Source organism: Bactrocera dorsalis, chromosome 2 (genome assembly GCF_023373825.1).
Source record: "Bactrocera dorsalis isolate Fly_Bdor chromosome 2, ASM2337382v1, whole genome shotgun sequence".
Lineage (NCBI taxonomy): Eukaryota > Metazoa > Arthropoda > Insecta > Diptera > Tephritidae > Bactrocera > Bactrocera dorsalis.
In genome coordinates this window covers 84,089,131-84,108,601 of record NC_064304.1, presented here as the reverse complement: position 1 = coordinate 84,108,601, position 19,471 = coordinate 84,089,131, and the positions used below count along the sequence as shown (strand labels likewise).

At 34.1% G+C, this 19,471-nt stretch overlaps 1 protein-coding gene across 2 annotated transcripts in view; it reads right to left on the bottom strand.

Annotated features, from left to right (window-relative positions):
- Window positions 1-19,471, bottom strand: part of LOC105228551 (dystrophin, isoforms A/C/F/G/H) — a 363,859-nt gene that overhangs the window by 93,764 nt on the left and 250,624 nt on the right. The window contains exon 22 of one of the 2 annotated variants that reach the window (XM_049447467.1): window positions 3,039-4,140. The exons of the other annotated variant lie outside the window; for it this stretch is intronic. Coding sequence (XP_049303424.1) covers window positions 4,069-4,140 — 72 coding nt within the window. The 3' untranslated portion in view covers window positions 3,039-4,068. Of the gene's footprint in view, window positions 1-3,038; window positions 4,141-19,471 lie in introns of those variants that run through there. 2 annotated transcript variants of the gene reach the window in all.

Here is a 19,471-nt window from a genome sequence, read left to right as displayed (position 1 = left end):
CAATCCCCTCGTAGAGTTTCATATGCTGACCAACGTGTTATAGATGAACAGATTTCCAGTTGGTTGAAAGATGGTATAATTCGTCAGAGTAATTCTGAATATGCATCGCCAGTAGTTCTTGTCTCAAAGAAAGATGGCACGAAGCGTTTGTGTTGTGATTTTAGAAAACTTAATGAAAAAATTACACGTGATAATTTCCCTATGCCACTTATCGACGACGTTTTGGAAAGACTGCAGGGTTCAGCAGTTTTCACAACATTGGATTTGATGAACGGTTTCTTTCATGTTCCGGTGGAGTCAAATTCCAAAAAGTATACATCATTTGTTACATATAGTGGGCAGTATGAATTTAATTTCGTACCTTTTGGTATTTCAAATTCTCCTGCCGTGTTTTGTCGATACATTTCAGCAATTTTTAGAGATCTGGTTCAAAAGGGAATTATTGTAGTCTATATGGACGATATAATTATACCAGCACAAGATGAAAAGGAAGGAATAGATAAACTAAAAATAGTTTTATCTAGAGCAGAAAATTATGGACTCAAAGTTAGGTGGCAAAAATGTCAATTTTTAATGAAAAAGATTACATTTCTTGGGTATGTAATAGAAGGAGGAGGTATTAAGCCGTCCGAAGAGAAAGTAAAAGCTGTAAAAATATTTCCAGTACCTCGGGATAAGAAGTCTCTTCAAAGATTCTTAGGCCTCACGTCGTACTTTAGACGGTTTATAGAAGGTTACGCTGTATTCGCAAGACCATTAAGCAATCTTCTTAGAAAAGACGAAGCATTTCGATTCGATCAAGAACAACAGCTAGCATTCCAACAACTAAAGACAGCACTGACCAAAGCACCGATTTTAAAATTATATAATCCGAAGGCTGAAACGGAGATCCATACTGACGCCAGTAAGCATGGATACGGAGGTGTTTTACTTCAGAAAGATCCAGATGACCAACAATTCCACCCCATACAATTTATGAGCCGTAAAACTAGACCCGAAGAGGAAAAGTATCACTCATATGAGTTGGAAGTTCTCGCGATTATAGAAGCATTAAAAAAGTGGCGGATTTACGTAATCGACAAAAAGTTTAAAATTGTAAGTGATTGCAATGCGTTCGCATTAACAATGAAGAAGAAAGATGTACCACTCAGAGTTAGTAGATGGGCTATGTATCTCCAAGATTTCAACTATATAATCGAGCATAGGCCGGCGACGAAAATGAAACATGTTGATGCTCTAAGCCGAATGACGGCAATGCTACTTGAAGATTCTTTAAGATTTCGGTTAAAAGAAGCTCAACAAAGTGATGACTGGTTAAGGGCAATATCAACAATTTTAGACAACAATCCTTATGAAGACTTTTACATAAAAAATGGTATAGTACACAAAGATCCTAATAAAGAGTTAGTAGTAGTTCCGCAAGCAATGGAAGAAGAAATTATTCGAACTGCACATTGTCAAGGGCATTGGTCAACAAGAAAGACGCAGGATTATGTTGAAAAATCATTCTATATCCCACAAATAGGACCTAAAGTTGCGAAAGTTATAAAAAGTTGTATCGAATGCATTATAGGGGAAGCAAAATCGGGGAAAAGAGAAGGTTTACTTTCTCCCATAGATAAAGATGATAAACCGTTAATGACATATCATTTGGACCACTTAGGCCCAATGGAAACGACACATAAACAATATAATCATTTGTTTGTAGTAGTGGACGCATTTAGCAAGTTTGTATGGCTTTACCCTACCAAGAGCACAGACGCAACATCCGTAATAGAACGTTTAGAAAAACAAGCAGCGATATTTGGGAATCCCCAACGAATAATAACCGACAGAGGCACGGCTTTCACAGCCAAAAGTTTTGAAGAATATTGTAGCAAGGAAGGTATTCAGCATCTTCTAATTGCAACAGGTGTTCCATGGGGAAATGGCCAAGTAGAAAGAATAAATCGCATCATTATATCACTTTTGACTAAATTATGTCACAATAATTCTGAAAATTGGTACAAGCACGTAGATAGAGTCCAGCGTTTAATAAATAATACACCCCCGAGAAGTACAGGTGTAGCTCCATTCAAAATAATAACAGGCTTAGACATGCGCATACCTGAAGACATAGGATTTAGAAGACTATTAGATGAAGAATTGTTAAAAGAATTAGAAGCCGAACGCGAAAGTGTGAGGAATAAAGCTAAAGAAAATATATCAAAGATTCAGGAAGAAAATAGGCGAACTTTTAACTCGAAACGTAAACAGGAAACAGAATACAAAATAGGCGATTTAGTAGCAATTAAGCGGACGCAGTTTGGACCAGGTCTAAAGATTAAAGCAAAATTTCTCGGTCCATATTCCGTTAAGAAAAAACTAGGGCACGGAAGATATGACGTTGAAAAAGTAGGCGACCACGAAGGTCCTCATAAAACCACAACGATAGCTGAATTTATGAAATCATGGACTCCTTCGTTCGGGTCGAACGACAGTTCAGGACGGCCGAATGTAGGAGACGTACACAGACGGACGACTCGAAGCGAACAGACATATTAATATTAATATATCATTATATATATTATTACTTACCTACATTTTTCTAACCAAACAACTATTACTTACATTCTAACTTAAACTACATAATACGAAAGAATGCAACCATGCTATAGTAGCAATAGTCAATACCAACTTGACGAACATACTAGACGCGTACCCGACAACAGACAAACGGGACAGTTGCATTTGGAACGTTAATAAAGACGCATCTATTTATTGTACATATAATAAAACACCAAGTCTTTTATTTCCTACATACATATACATATACCAGGATAGGGTAAAAAAAAATTATTTTTTTCACTTTGCATTCTGAAAAATAAGTTCTTAGACACATCCCTAGAATTCTGAAGATGGTAGGAGCAATAGTCTAATAGAATCTATATGAAATTTTCAAAAATAGTTCCATTCCATTTTATTTCCACGATATATTTTCAAGATCTAATGCGTCTCTGAGGGTATCGAAGAATAAAATAATTATGTAATATTCTCTTCTTGTAGTTTTCCTTAACTTATACTCAATTTTGAAGATTTAGACAGAGCTTTTTCTCTGCAATTATTCCACTATATTTTCATATCTTCGAAAAATTACATAAACCCTTGTCTTTAAAAAACTTTAATATTCATTTCATACGCCATATCATTGTCATTTATTTAGTTTATTTTGTTTTAGATTTCCATCTGCCATTCAAGCAGCGTCTGTCAGCTCTAACTGCTTTAACAGACGCTCAAACAAATTGAAAACTAATTTGAATTTAAATGTGTGTTTGTGCCTAAAGTAAAATGGAAAAGCAGCGACTGATTTTGAGTAGATTTACTTGAATTAAATTCCCCATACATACACATACAGGCACAAGCAGCGAAACGTTTTGCGACGTTGCCCTACTTAGCATTCGTGTGCTCTTGTGGCAAACAACAGTCAATTGTTTAAGCATTTTTCGTCACTTTGCCGGCGCGCAATGTGGCTTAGATCCGCCTTCTCTTGGCTGCTCCCGGCTCTTGCGGCGCTTCGTGGCACTTCCTTTTAACACAGTATTTAATAATAAATGCTCATCAATCATTCGCTATGCCTGCCTCCACGCACACACGCGCACACATACACTGGCGGTGTAGCTGTCACACAGCGAAGACGCGCATTCAAACACACTCACACACAAACAAGTGCTTAAAATGTATAATGCCTCCACGCGCGCTATAAATACACTCTCGCACCCGCGCAAGCTTTTTGTGGTAAAATGAGCGATTTAATGTTGTCATCTCCTGAGTTTTAAATAAAAAAATTAAATTTGATTTTGTCTTTCGAAGATTTCTCATGGCTGTCGCTCTTCATTTTAGTTGGCCATTTTCTATTTTGGTTGTGAGTTCTATTGTCTGAATGACACTGTATTTATCAGTTTCATATCTCTAATTGAAATCTACACGCATGCAGCAGAAACTGATGTTGTTGTTGGGGGAAAAGCACAAATGTTTTGAATATCGCTTGTGGTAGATTGGTGGAATTTCTTTGCCAGTCTTTATTTATACTCAATTTTTAAGGTTGCAGCTTACCAAAATTGCCATTTTAGTGTACGAAGGTTGAAGGAGCAGTCGACTTACCTGAAATATGAGAAGAAGAATAAACGGTTATAAATATTTTATTAAAAATATTTTATGGTTATGGTATGAAATCGATAATAGTTGTTTAATTTCAGTTATCACTATCCGGTAGTATCATGCTGAGGACGTGCTAATCAAAAAGGGTTTATAACTGTTTTAGGGATCTAAATTCACTTAATTTAAAATACTTTTTAAAGAAGTTTTCATATTCCTCGTTGGCGTGTTCATTATTTGCTAAATATATTGTTTCTCTGCAAACGCTCCATGAAGTACCTGTTCTAAGAACATTATTCAAGCCAAACAGGACCTTTATGTCGAATTTAACCCCTGTATTGTTAATAACATGGGAATTTTAATATTTCATAGTAATCTATTACTTTGGCAAAGTGACGTTCTAATACAATATTTTTCACACTAGCGAAAGGTTTGGTTTTTTTGTTTCTCCGAATTACTGCTTTGCGAGCTATGTACATGTAGTTAAAGTTATACAGCAAATGACCTGAACATTCCTACGAGTGATGTTGCTCATACGCCATGGTATACTATACCAATACAGTAAATGAAATGCATAACTTTAACTGAATATAACTATGGAAGCAATATTTTTATCGTTAAATGTTAAATTTGATATTATAATTTCTTTCTTTCAAAGTTATAGGTTTTGTTTCTGTGAAGATAGAAGATGTAATTCAAGAGATCACAAAAAGTATATGAAATGTAATGAGGAGTTCAATTAAAGGAGATTTTTTAGTGCAAAAACAAAAACCTCAGGGTCTTTGCAAAAAAAAAAAAATCGGTTATGGCTCAGATATAAATATATACTATTTTTAGCCCCTTTATAACAAAAAACCAGAGCCTAGAGAAGATTTTTGTCAAATCCGCTTGGCATGGTTTTGAAAGTCGTTTTATAATTGCACGCTTGTTTGTATGTAAAATGGCATTAATTGTGTAAGCTCATATTTTAAATCTAACTCAACTAGGACAAGCATACGATATGTGGCACACAAGCACAACCACACATATCTAACAATGTGTATGTGTGTGTGAATCTGAGACACGTGATAAGAACAATGATGCCAACTAATTCACTTTGCCCCGACAGCTATGAACGTATTTGCAAAAGGCTTGCATATGGCTGCTTGTATACATACGTATGTATATGTGTGTTATTTAGACATGTGTATGTGTGCGTTTTGTGCAAACTGCCATAAATCTAAACAGCAAATTATACTTGGCTGCCAGCGAGTTGAGCAAGAGGCGCGCTAAATCACGATTTATAATATATAATATGTATGTATGAGCGACTGTATGTATGTATGTGTGGGTAACTTAAAATTATCTGCTATTGTGAACATTAATATTCACACACACACACATATATATACATATAGTATATACTCACATTTACACGTTATTTGAAATGTATGAATGTGCTCTTATATGTAAGTATGTATATGTACGTGCATGTTTGTTAATATGTTTACAGCGCCATTCCATGTCACTGTGCGTGTCAGTGTAAATGTACGTCGGGGGATTAATCAAAAATGAGCAACCAGGCCAAAGGCTCACACGAAGTCCGGAAGCAGGAAATAGTGGCAAAAGAAGCAAGAACGCGTAACAATACTCACATACACATGCAACCATGGCAAGTGGTGGTAGGGGAAGTGTAAGAAAATCTACGAGCAAACCAAAGCACTCGTTAGATTGTCGCTGACAGATTTGAGCGCCGCGGCATGCCTCTTCTGCATCTTCCATCTCCGCATTCACATATACTTGCAAAAGTGTGCGTGTGTTTGTGCGCTTGTCATTCGCCATTCGCAATGTAATTGCAAAATGCTTCTGCTACGACTGCTTTCTACGGCTTCCGCGGAATTTTAATGGCGACGGAGAAATTAATGTGTTTTTTTCTTCGCTGGATTTTCATTTCTTTGCGCTTCCTCACTGCGTGTGTGTGTGTGGGTGTGCGTTTGCCGCGGTGTGTGTTTACACAACATGTGAGTGGCTTTAGTGGCGCTTTAGCTGGGCTTTGGTTTGCTTATTAAAATTTAAATTACTCTTCTTACGAATGTATGTGTTGGTATGTGTTGCATACGGTGTAACTAAAGTGTGAATTATTGCAAGAACATGAAGAAGAGATGGAATTTTTAAATCTTCAGGATTGTTTAAAACTTATAAAAAACAGATTATTTTGAAGTGGAAAAATTTAAATATTTTCTAGTTATAGTTTTCATAATTCTGTTATAAAATTATTTAAAATGAAGCAAAATAATTTCTGAAAATTAAATGAAATTATTTTATTAACCGATGCTTGTATCATTATTATAAGAAGAAATTGGTAATTATAATGCTCAATGCTTAAAAATGCTAAACTAATGACTTTTTTTTACAATTGAGCAAAAAGTAGTTAATTATAATTAGAAATAATGAAATTGATAGCATGATTCTTTTCAAATAATCGAATAAATAGCAGTATTATCGAAAATAATTAAAAACCATATCTAATTGCTTTTCGATTAATTTTAATTACGCATTACATTACATCTCATTACTTTCGTAGCTTCATTGAAATAATCAGAGGAATATCAAAAAAACTTTACGATTACTTTTTAATACTTTATTTAATATTCAATAATATTAATATTTATTTGATTATTTTTCAGTTATTTAAAGTACATATTCGGTAGAATACTTTTTTTTATAATAAAAACTTAGTCACATTACAATGTATTTACAACGGAAAAAATAGTAAAGAATATTTGTTATTAGTAAAAAAAAATTAAAATAATCTATAAGCTATATAATTACCTTCTTTTTGTTACTTTTGTTTATTTAGGCGGAGGAATTAACAATAAATTTTTATTGTTATTTAATTAGGTCTTAATTAATTGAAGTAAATGAGATATTTGAAATAAATTTGAAGATTTTTAACAATAAGTTTCGATTACTTATAATTAAACTGAACTATTTTGTTCATGATCATCATTACAACACAATACCCGATAATTAAATTCAAATTAATTATTTAATGAGATAACTAAAAAATTAAATTAAATTATCTTGAGTTATTTAAGTTAAGTTAAGTTTAGTGGAATTAGCAAAGTAATTAATTACTTTTTGATTATTCGGAATTATGAATTTTCAATGTTATATTTAATTACGTTTTGATTATCTTTTTGATTATTCTGAATTACTTAAGTTGAATTTTTTGGACTTCGAAAATTAATTAATTATTTACTTGTTGACTATTCCGAATAATTTAATTGAATTTAATGTAATTTACAATAAATTTGTTGAATTTTTGTGAAAACACAATTTAATTAATAACAATTTAATTGAATTTATGGTAATTTGCAATGTTTTTCATTATTTTATAATTATTCTGGATTACTTAAGTTGAATTTTGTGTGGAATTAGCAATTTAATTAAATACTTGTTGATTATTCCAAGTAATTTAATTGTTTACATTACAAATTAATTACTTTTTCATTATAACTTACTTAAACTAAATTTTTGTGGAATAAACAATGATAAACAATGTATTTAATTACTTTAATTTTAATTGAATATAATTATAATTTCTTTTGGACTCTTTAACAGCTATTAACCATTATCTTTCTTTTTAAAACTATTCCATTATAACCGAGGAATTGGTTATCACTCCCATTAACATATAGCATAAGTAATGGAACAAATAATTTAATTACATTTAATAATGGTATCGATTATATTTATTTACTAAATATCAGTACCCCTTAAATTTCTTCCAAAATACACAAGTGTAAGATGAATTCACCGTTAATATTTATAAAATTCATTAAAATAAATTTTTTTATAAAAATAAAATTATTATAATGTTAGGTGATCACTACAAAACGCAACATTAATGTAATGATTTTCATACTTTTGAATGAAATTCCTGCATTATAATTCGATTTTGTCATCCAGTTCTTCATTACAAAATTTATGTGCGAATACAATCCTAAATATTCAGCATTCGGCTGCAATTTGTATGCTTGTGAGAGTAAGCGGGATAAAAGAGACAGCGAAAATTTTTATGCATAAAATCAGAACTGTTCGCAAAAAATGTTAAAGAGCTAAAAAAAGAACATCTCAAAAAAATTATTACATTGACAACTTAATTTAATTTGGCATCTCATTACCCGAAGCGTACAGCAACTCAAGTGAGTTTACTCGGAACTCCGGTAAAAAAGAGCCAACAGCCGTGCGAAGAACCGAGCAGACTTGCTGTGTGGGGTGAGATTGCGAAATTGAAATTGATGATATAACAATTCAAAGACTCTTCGTATACGCAGCAAAGAAACGACGGTTGAAAACCAGTGCGCCAAGGTAAGCCAAAAAGTATGCTACAAAGAGCGATAAGCGAAAAATACGCAGCAAAGCGACTTAAAATACAATTACCGCTGAGAAAAATGTAGGTGGGATTATTAAAATAAGTAAGTACGAGCTATGTGCAAGAGAAGCAGGCAGAAAGAAGTGTGTTTGGGTAGAAAATAAAAAAATGTGACTCAACGCAAGGTTGCTTAGATCAATCAGCGCTCACTGCATACTTGTAGGCAGCGTGTAGTAATAATAGCTGAAATTTAGGCTGGTGGTTGGGGATTGGGATAACGATACAGTTTGGAGAAGGCACGAAAAGGAAACGGCATGAATTTTGAAAGCGTGAAAAGTGTACGAAATATTTTGGAGATGTGGAGTAGCAGCTAACGGTCAATCAAATCTGCAAACTTCCCAAATCGTGCGTAAAACTTAATGCATTAAAGAAATAAATGTAAGAAAATTGCTCCAAAGCAAGTTAAATGGAGATTCGGAACTGTGTAACGATTGAAGTTGGCTCATGCTACTCGATGCGCATTTTAAGATTTTGAAGCATACATTTAGGTGGCGGAGTGTGTTTTATGCGTTGCCTACGTGTATTGTAGGATTTTTGGTCATTTGTAAGATTTCGTGGACAATTGTCCAACCGGTTTATTAAACCTTTTTGCTGAATACTTTGAGGCGTTTGAAATTTAAGCTTTTTCTTTCAAGCGTTTGAAATTTAAACGAAACGATATTGAAGTTTTTCAAACTGCTTTGAATAATTCAACAAATAAGGAAATGAATGGCTTTAATATAATTACTAAATACCAGATAAAAGCAGACAACACAAAATTAGTATTAAAAAAAAACGAGAAATAGAAAATTAAAGGCAGCTATCGAAGCTTTTTCTAATACAAAAAAGTCTCTTTGTGTACTGTGGAGTGGCTACAGCATACATATTAGACAAATTTATGCTCAACAGCTAAATGCGTATATTGGAAAAAGAAAATATCTGCATTCTCAACAGAGTCAATTAGACTTGCGAGATGTAAGGCAGAAGACATCAAAAAACTAGGCATGCAATGAAATGGTTTCGGGTTTTTCAGTTTATGTATTCAATGGCTCTGGTAATGAAGCCAGACCTCTACTTACATACATGGTTATATCAGAAGAAAAAAAAAATTATGAATAGAAAAAACATGCCTAACACGTCGTACGAGTATACTATTATAAAACAGAGTATTTGGCCTTCTAGAGTAATACTGAAAGAACTTTACTGAAAATAGTGGCGCACATGCTCTAGATTACTCTACATTGTTTAGTCTATACTTCAATGGACGTCAGGACTACTGCAATTTAACAACAGCACAGCTTATTGATATGCACTGAAGTCCAACCAAGCTTGATTAAATTTTCCAAAATTCACTAATACAACCAAATTATATATAATCACATTTAGCAGGACTGCACTCCGCCATGCACCCCTCCAGCAACGCCTGTATTTTATTTGCTTTTGTCTTTTGTGCTTTTTGTTGTTGTTTTTGTTATTTCTGCCACCCGAAACCAATTCGGTCTCGCAACATTATGCCCCATTAAAGGTTTTACGCCTCAAATCGCACATTAAACTTAATCAAGATATTAATAATTTAAGCGACTTGACGCAAACAACAGCCAGCGTGGCCACCCATAAACGGTGCTGCATGGCGTATACGTGTTGCGATTTTCGAACTGCGTGCTGCATGTAGTTAACGTAAATGTACTGCCACAACAGAGTCGATTCGCTGCAACGCATATTAACGAGCGATTGCTGAGCGTGTGTGCGTATTGCCGTGTGTGTGTGTCTGCTTGTGTTATTATCTGCCTTTTTTTGCAAGGAAAGTTGCGTCTGCGGCAAAGTCGATAGGCCGTAAATGCTTCTGACAAGCCAAACTGCCGGCTGGCTGTCTAACTGTTGTTGCGGCGCTGCGTTTAAGTTGTAACGGTTTTGGGCTTATTTGAATATATTTGAGCGTGCGTACAAGCAGATTATCATGTTCCATGCGGCCAAAGAAACTACTAACGCACACACGCAAACATCGCTATATATATGTGTGTGTGTTTGAGGCTGCGAAAGTTGTTGCGGTGTGACAAGCGCACGTTGGCAACTGAAATATTCAATACAACTGCAGACAAGCATGACCGACATCCAGACAGATAAATGGCCGAAAGGGTAGCTATCTCGTGGGGGATGCGTATTCGCAGCGCAAAGTGGTGGCAATGAGTGTGTGGCCTGTTGGTTAGCACCAGCTTTATGTGACCAACGTGGTAGATACGATTGCACAGATAGGGAAAGGCTCTATGCCAAGCTATACAAATACAAATAATAATGCCTGCTGCTAAGATAACAGCTTCCTCTGCTGACTAACTGTTGTTTCTTAAGTGAAATTTGGTGTAAGTGTTCTAGCGTTGTGGCACAGTTGCAAGTCCGTCGTGCGGTCAAGTTCGTTTGATTTTGCTGCTCTTGCTGCTGTTTGCTGGCATCAACTGTCAAATATTCATTGCAAATTGCTTGTGAAACCACAAAGCGTTGGACAGATCCACATATAAACACACGCAGATAAACAGTGTTATTTCAAGCCTCCGGTTAAATGTAAATGTTATAATAAATATTGATGTAATTATAGTTGAAGATGTGTAATCTTGTAAAATCAGTGCTGCTTCGTCACATCTTCGACTCATGGAAGGGAATGTCGCAACGAAAACATTCAATATTATATTGTGTCATGATATTAATGAGAACATCTTATTTAGTACACTATGTAAGACATTCTCTAATATTACCTTGAAAGAGAAGGGAGCGAATTTCAAATAAAATTATAAAAAATCAGTAATAATGTAGTGATAGGAGCATTAATACGTTTTTATTCGCTTTTTCACTTTTTAGAGGAAGTCCACATTTAAAGGCATATTAAAGATCTCTTATAAAATGAAACGTTAAAAAATTATTCTCCTTGTGTTATGCTAGAAATATTTCTGTAGATCATTTTAGCCTTCAAATGGTAGTTTCTAAGATAAATGCGAGTCTTTGTTTGGAAGAAAATGGAAAATGTTTTTCCAGAGAAGGTTTTGAGGCTAGAAAGGGAAAAAGTCTTTTGTGATATCGAAATCTTCTAACGATCACCCTTTATATATTGACTAAACGGCCTGACCCTATCATACTTAGAAGGCTTTAATGACAGAAGGTATGTGCGTCAAGACGCTTCAGTTATAGCCTTTCGCGTGTTTGATATTCAAGGAGAAAGTGCGCTGATGATTTTGCCACAAGTTTTAGCCAGTTGACAAAGGACATTGGGGACACTATGCAGCTAAGAAGATCGTGCGATCACTTAAATTTAAACATGAATTAAGGTATAAAGTCGTAATGAAATAATAAAGTATGTTAATGCCTTATTTCCCACATAAGAAAAATCATTTGAGGAAACAAGAGCTGTCGGTTGAGCTGCAGCTGACTGCAAGGAAACTTAAAACAAACAAGTCACCTGAAAGGCATGTCAGCAGAGATACTAAAAGTAATAGCTAAAAAAATCTTAAACGTGTTGATAGAAAGCTTAAGCACTTGTCTAAAGGAAAGGGAAATTCAAAGAGTCTATCAGCATACTGACGGCAAGAAGCACCGATAGAAGAAGTTAGAGAGCTTAACACCCAAGTCATACGGTATCAGACGGGCTAGATCAACACTGGGGGAAATTGTTTCACTCACTAGCCTGGACATGCAGAATATCTGCGTTCAATGAGATAACACGATTGATGCACTATAAAGATCTTGTGAAATACCTACATATCTCAGGGCGAAGCTGAAAAGTTACTTGAAAGTCAGAAACTTGCTGTAAGACCTATGAAGACCACCACACTTTAAAATCACGTCAAAACCCAAGAAATTACTTGGGTCCAAAATATTATATTTCAGACTTACTTACTTGGTAGAGCTACACCACGATGCAGAAGAGTCATCTAAAATTCTCAGACCACTCTCTAACTTAGCTGGCTGAGAGTTATGGGCAGATTTATGGAGGAAATATGTGTGTAACCGACCTAGAGCTTTAGAAAACGTCTGTCGCACAATTGTACTGAGGCTAGTATCGGTTATGGTTATAAGCGGTTGATGGTTATAAGCGGAAGCAAAGAAGAAGTTGACAAAGAATAAATTTTACTACCAAATAGAGGAAATAGGCTAATCAAAAATTTAAAAGAGTAAGTCTTATGACGAAAAATATGAAATGATATCCTGAATAAATGCGAAGGTGTTCCCAGCGTGAGCTACGGATCCCCGGGGTAGAATATTTTAGTGACCTGAAAGTGGCACATACTAAATATCTTATCTTTTACGGGTCCATGATGTAGAAGATATTAGATAATAGACCTTCAAACAGTTAACTTTATTAATAATAATTCTTTACTTGACCTTCATTGTAACTGCTTTTTTATCAGCTTTCATAATTACAGTAAATTTGAATTCCAAGTAATCTATTTTATTTCTTTGACCAACAGGGAATACACATCTTTCTAGTGCTCGTACAACACAAAACCTCTTCAATTTAATTAACGTTGCAATTTCCTACGAGCCACATAAAATAACTTTAAGATCTCCAACTGTCGAGCTTTGAAGGTTTAGTTTTAAATAAATTATCACAATATTGAATAATGAATGTCAGGCACTCAACCACATTTTGGCGGTTAACAGTTGTGATTGCTCAGAAAAGTTGGTTCACTTTGAACTGGCTTTGGTTTTTACTGCGAATTCCATATTGTTGTTCTTTGTTCAACTCAGTAAATGAAATTAATTATTCAGAATTCACTGTTGTTGGTGGTTGATATTAAATAGAAAGTTTGGGAATTTATAATAAACAAAACAAATCTTGTAAATTGATTGTCATAGGTATGAACAATTTAATTTCAAATTTAAGTATTGTAAAATTGCGAGAATAAGCGCCCAGATTTCTTCTTCTCTTCCGCAGCAGATTTAGAAGTTGTTTTAAAGTAATGAAAGGTTTGGGTTTTTTTTAGACCAAAAATAGGTCCAATAATGCAACAAAATTTTTGAAGCATAGATTTTACCTCCATAGATTAATCTTAGAAATTTGTGAGTGACTTTTAGATCTCTTAACGAACAACTGTAGAAAAAGTATGAGTTTATTTTTTAGTGAAAGTAATTTTTATGCAAAGAGTTTCATATTTCATATACTGTCCGATGGGTGAAAGCGATACAAAACACGTTGTGTAAATGGTGAGTTTTATAATATTTTCTTTATTGTTTGAATGTGAAAAATATTTTGCAAATTTACGAAATGTAATGTGTTTCAATAATCAACGATTAATTTTTATAAATTGGATTCCAAATCCTGAACTTATAGCGCCGATTTCCAAGAAGACCTACGAAAAAAGAGCTTGGCGATAAGGCTTAAAATAATCTCAAACAAAATAAACAAATCACAATCTTATATATAACTAAAGTTAGAGAGAGACAAGTAACAAATCACAATATAGCAAAAGTTGGAGACAGGTAATGATCCAATAACTACTCAAAATGGTGGGTTCCCCAAAAAAATGTAATTTCTTGTGAAAAGAATTACATTTCGGAGTGCCTTCAAATACCGGAACTATTATCAAAAATCTTAGTCTTTTTTTCTTACCTTATAAAAGTGTAAAGTTTCCCAAGTCTACCTAGCCCACTCGGAGATTCGTTTTATCACCGACGCTGAAAACAGCGATTCCAGAAAAAGTTTCCGAACCGTTTGCATTATTTTAAAAATTCTTAGAAATATACTCCTACGAGTATATCAGCAACTATTTGTCGGATCAGCTTGTAATTTGCAGATAATATACTCAAATACATTTTTTTTAATGGATAAGTCAAAAAATATATTTTTATTAAATTCAAAAATGTTAATACCCCTTAGACAACATTGTACTTAAGTTCACTACAAAAAAATCGGCACTAAAATTCAATAGTCTTAAAGGTTTCCTTAGCAGACAAAAAATGACTCAAAGAAATTTGAATTTAAAGGCAGAATCACAGCTTTCGCATGATTACAAGCAGCGAATAATTATATTTTGAAAATGCTACTATATTATATTACTCTTTGTTTCACAGTTTGAAGTATTAGTAAATACGAGTAAGTTGGAGCTCGAGCGCTCCAAAGACAAAATTTGCCAAATATTTCCTAAAAGAAGACAAGTGTATTATTGGAAAAATATTTAAATATATTATAAAATTAATTCGGTATATTTCGTGTAAAAATATTATAAATTAAATATATCGGAAATTAGTTATTTTGTAATAATATCATAGTCTAAATAGCCAGAATTATATTTACTTAATGAAGGCAATATAAAAACGAATTTTAAACATTGTTAATGACAACAATAGGTGGCCGCAATGTAAATATGCTCTGCAATAAAACCGTCTAAATTAACTTTTGTGACTAAAGTGCGCCACACACAAACAAATACACTCACACGCACTTTATGTTAGCGAAAATTAGAGACTATACAAAAATATTACACAATTTGCCTAGCATTAAGCAGTAAAGTACTTTGCGATGTACATATAATACTAGCACATAGCGTATTTAGACATAGACCGATAGGCTTAACACTCACACGCGTTTAATATGAAACTAAAATAGCAACGAGCGCACGCAAATTTGCTTTAGCATTCAACCAAGCATTGTTTCATTTAATATGAATACATTTATTTTATAATAAATATTAATGAATACAAAAACAACAACAAATGTTGAGTAAACAAAGCCTGTGCAACAGCATAATTGCGTTTTAGACCTTCAGCGGTGTTTAATGCTTAAAATTACTCATACGCCCTGTAGGCCCAAAGCACACTCGCATATATGTTTAGAGTCTCACTCACCGTTATTCATACCGTTAATGGCCATTAAATGGCGACAATGACAGTGACGAACAAGCGAAAACATGTGTGCATACACACTGACGCACACACATACAAGCACAGAGTGAACTCACAATGCGCCAGCCACTTGAACACGCAATTCCTCATACAAAAAGTAATCATGATGCATGCAGGTGTAATTAAAAAAAATATTGTAAATATCAAATCTGTATTTGTGTGTCAAGAAGTTTTAAATAATTCCCTCTCATATTTGAGTATTAAGTGTAAAGTATGTCGGATTATATTTTTTAGCCCGTAAAATGCTCTCAAAATTACGTATTTGCTTTGAAAGGGATAACAAATGTGTTAATTTGGCAGAAATTATTATTATTTATTATAATTGAAATTACAATAAATGTGAAAAAAACTCTAGCAACTAGGGCTATCGGTTACTTTTGGTTAAATAATATATAACTTATATTAATTTATGAATATTTAAAAGTTTTAAATAATTTAAAATATTTTTGACACTGTCTTCGTTTGGGGTGTTTAGTATGGATATGAGATCTTGATGAAATGCGGTGGATCGGTGGAGGTTTAAGGACTGGCATTCCTTGTCTGCGGCTCCTTCTTCATTAAGTGAAGATGTGTAAGACGGGTGTGCACAAGGCGTAGTCTTATAAAACATTTGTTCATTACAGCTGTGGTATTGGTTGAAAGTCTTATTGCGTGTTTGTCTGGATTTAAGCTTTTGTAATGACCAAATTCTATGCTCCATTCGTATTGAAATTTTTGGTGAAGGTCTTGTAATATCTCACTTTTGATTCGTTTTTCGGAAATGGTATAAATAACTGAAGGGGAGATGTTGAAGCCGCTTTGGCTGCTTTATCTGCTAGCTCATTTCTTGTTGTATCGACATGACCTGGGATCCACATGAGCTTGATTCTTTTTTTTAAGTTAAGGCAGAAATATATACTCGGCGTTTAGCCAAAAACTTAATGTAAAAAATCATTATTAAAAATATACACATATATATGTATATTTTACATCACCGTGTATATATACATACATGTATACATATTACACAAAGTTAGTTTCGGTAATGCAAAAGCACCTACTGATATCACATTTAAACCTAAATATTTCATTGATGTATTCAATAAGTGCCTGAGGGATGGAATTTTTCCAAATAAATGGAAAAGATAGAGCTTGATTCTGATATCAAAATCAAACACGCAGCCAAGAGACCCAATTTCGGATAATATGTGATCGGCTAGAAAAACATCTTAAAGAAGTAGAGGGCTTATCTGCCAAGCAATACGGTTTTGGCAGGTGACGCTCGGGCATTGACGCAGTTAAAAGAGTTACCGAAAAAGCAGTCAAAGTCATTGGAGGCACCAGGTGGATGTACAGCTACAGGGCTCTATTGTAATGCTTTAGGGCTCTTAAAACGCCAGTGTACCTCCTGCGTATCATAAATAGCTACCTGTCGAATAGAATACTTCTTTTTGACACGAATGAAGGGGTATGGTGGTATGAAGTTACTGGTGAAGTACCACAAGTATAGGTGCTGAATCCACTTCCATTTCATATACCTATTACGGAAGCGCCTTCCAAAATCGAAGGAAGTGGAAATGGTAGGGCATGTTGATAATATTACGGTAACAATAGTGGCAAGAGAACTGCACAAAATTGATTACTTTTGCCGCACTGTTGCTCTAAAAATTAAGAGATGGTTGACAACAGCGAAGCTTCAACTGGCAGTGCAAAAACAGAAAAAGTGCTCATTTCTAGCAGGAATAAAGTGGAAGCCGTCACATTGAATATTGATGAAATGAAACGTTAACATTAAATCCCAAAAAACATATGTAACCCTGGTCAATCAGCCTATTCAACGATAAAGCCGAATACTCATGACACCAATGTAAGGCTGTGTAATTACTGAGATCGGGGCTGTCGGAAAACGTACAGAGATTCCAAGAAGACGCAATAATTTGTCTTCATGACGATACTAGGCTTCTTGTTCCAAGACCAGTTAAAATACATTAGGAAAACAGCGGCTGGGAAGTGTCTCACCCGTCTTATAGCCCTGATCTTGCCGCTTCAGATTATTCCTAGCTCCGGTCTATGTACAACGATTTCACTGAAAATTTGGGATTAGCTAAAGTGCAGACCCAAAAATAATTCGGCTCTGAAATGGTCTAGCGAAAATTTCTAGAGAGTGTTGATCTTTTTATATACTTCGGCTTCATTCTCAATTTTGCTCACGTTTTAGCAGTAATTCGTGTAATTGTATTTCAAAGTGTAGTTTTTGAGCTGTACATGTCGCAGTGCATATACGCACTGAGTAGATTTACAACATAATAATCTATCCATAGCGACACCAAGAGAGCTTTAGTGCAAACAATAATGATCGAGAAATCCTTGGTTCATGGATTCTTGGCTCTATTCTTCTTCTGGGAGACTGTTCGCTATGATTGCCAGTACACGACATTTTCATTAAGTTTGGCAACCGGCTACCAACATCCGATAGTTACCAAAAAACAATACAAAATTAGGTTACAATTTAATTAAGATAATCTAAAAAAAAGTGATTAAGAGGTTGGATTGATTTTGTTTTAATAATATGATTACTATATTGACGTCAAATACTATACATGTGGGCTTCTTAAATTTTCTGCTATAGATACTAAAATAGTCTATTCTACGCCTTTACATTATAATAAGATCAACATCCTTTCATCCTTCTTCGACATTAGAGATGATAGACTACCAAAATTGTTGATAAAGAAGTCATACAGTTTTTATAAAATAAAAAAAAAAATAGTTCAAATGATTATTTGCTAAAGATATGAACTGGAACCTGAGGAGATCATAACATCCAGTAGTCCACAATCAGTTCGATGTTAAGCAATATATATACAATTACCAAAAATCAACTCATCAGCTACATATTCTGCACATAAATAAATATCTCCACATTTAATTTGCACTCGAAATAAATTAAGTACCACCTACTACTGCCAAGTGTACATTACGAACACTTTCAAATGTAGATATGTAAGGGAGCATGTTACCCTATATTCCTTTGCTGCTCTGTGTTTCCGGTGCCGACCGCAGTCACGTATCGCAGACATACGCTCTCATTTAGCGATGAGGGAGCAGAGTTCTGCTAATGGCCATGTATTTTGCACACGTGACGTTTCAAATGATGACAGCGTAGTTGTGCTTGCCAGGCTGCCGAGCATGTATCCTGTATCCTTGTTGTAATTAAAATGACAACTATGCAGGGTTTCATATGCTTAGCTGCGAATATTGAAATAGGGATGGACGGGACTAATGTGATGTATTTTAGAACACATGCAATCCAGATTTCATTACACAATGAATTAGTGCCCAACCAACGTGCCAGTATGGCGAAAGTAATGAAAAGGAAGGCGTTGACTTATTGTGTGTATTTCCACTCAAAAAGGGATCACCAGATGATTATATCCCTTTGTTGGGGACAATTATAGAAACACATATGTATATATTTTTTAGGCATATTTTCAAAAAGCTTGGTTTTACATTCATCATTATAAGTTAGCCATAAAAATGGATTATGCATTCTAAATACAAACATTTGGCAAACGCTGGAGTATTGTCCCGGACTAACTAGATTGTATTTAAAATATAAAAATGTTACACAATAACAATATTATATATATTAATTTAGTTTATCAGATTTCTTAATATATACACATTTGTATATCAAAAATACATAATATAATAACACGAGCTTTAGTCAGAAAAATACCTATTTATGTGCCACTGAATTTAATTTTTACTTTTCAACGACCGTTTTTAAAATCAAGAGTTGCCATAAAAACCAAATTGTTTGGTGTTTTTGTATGAACCGCTTGCAATGATTCAAAGATTTTTGTGTAAAAAATGTTTCAATCTGCTAAACTTTACTTTTGCTCAAAATAATAAAATTTTGGAGGATAAGCCATGACTAGAATTGGTGACAACACCGACAAAGACTTTCCCAACTTTGATCGGACAAAAATCTAGGTGTGTGCTAGAATATTGTGGAAACAGATGATAACCCTTTTTAAGTTTATTTTTTATTATTGCATTAAAAATTTCACT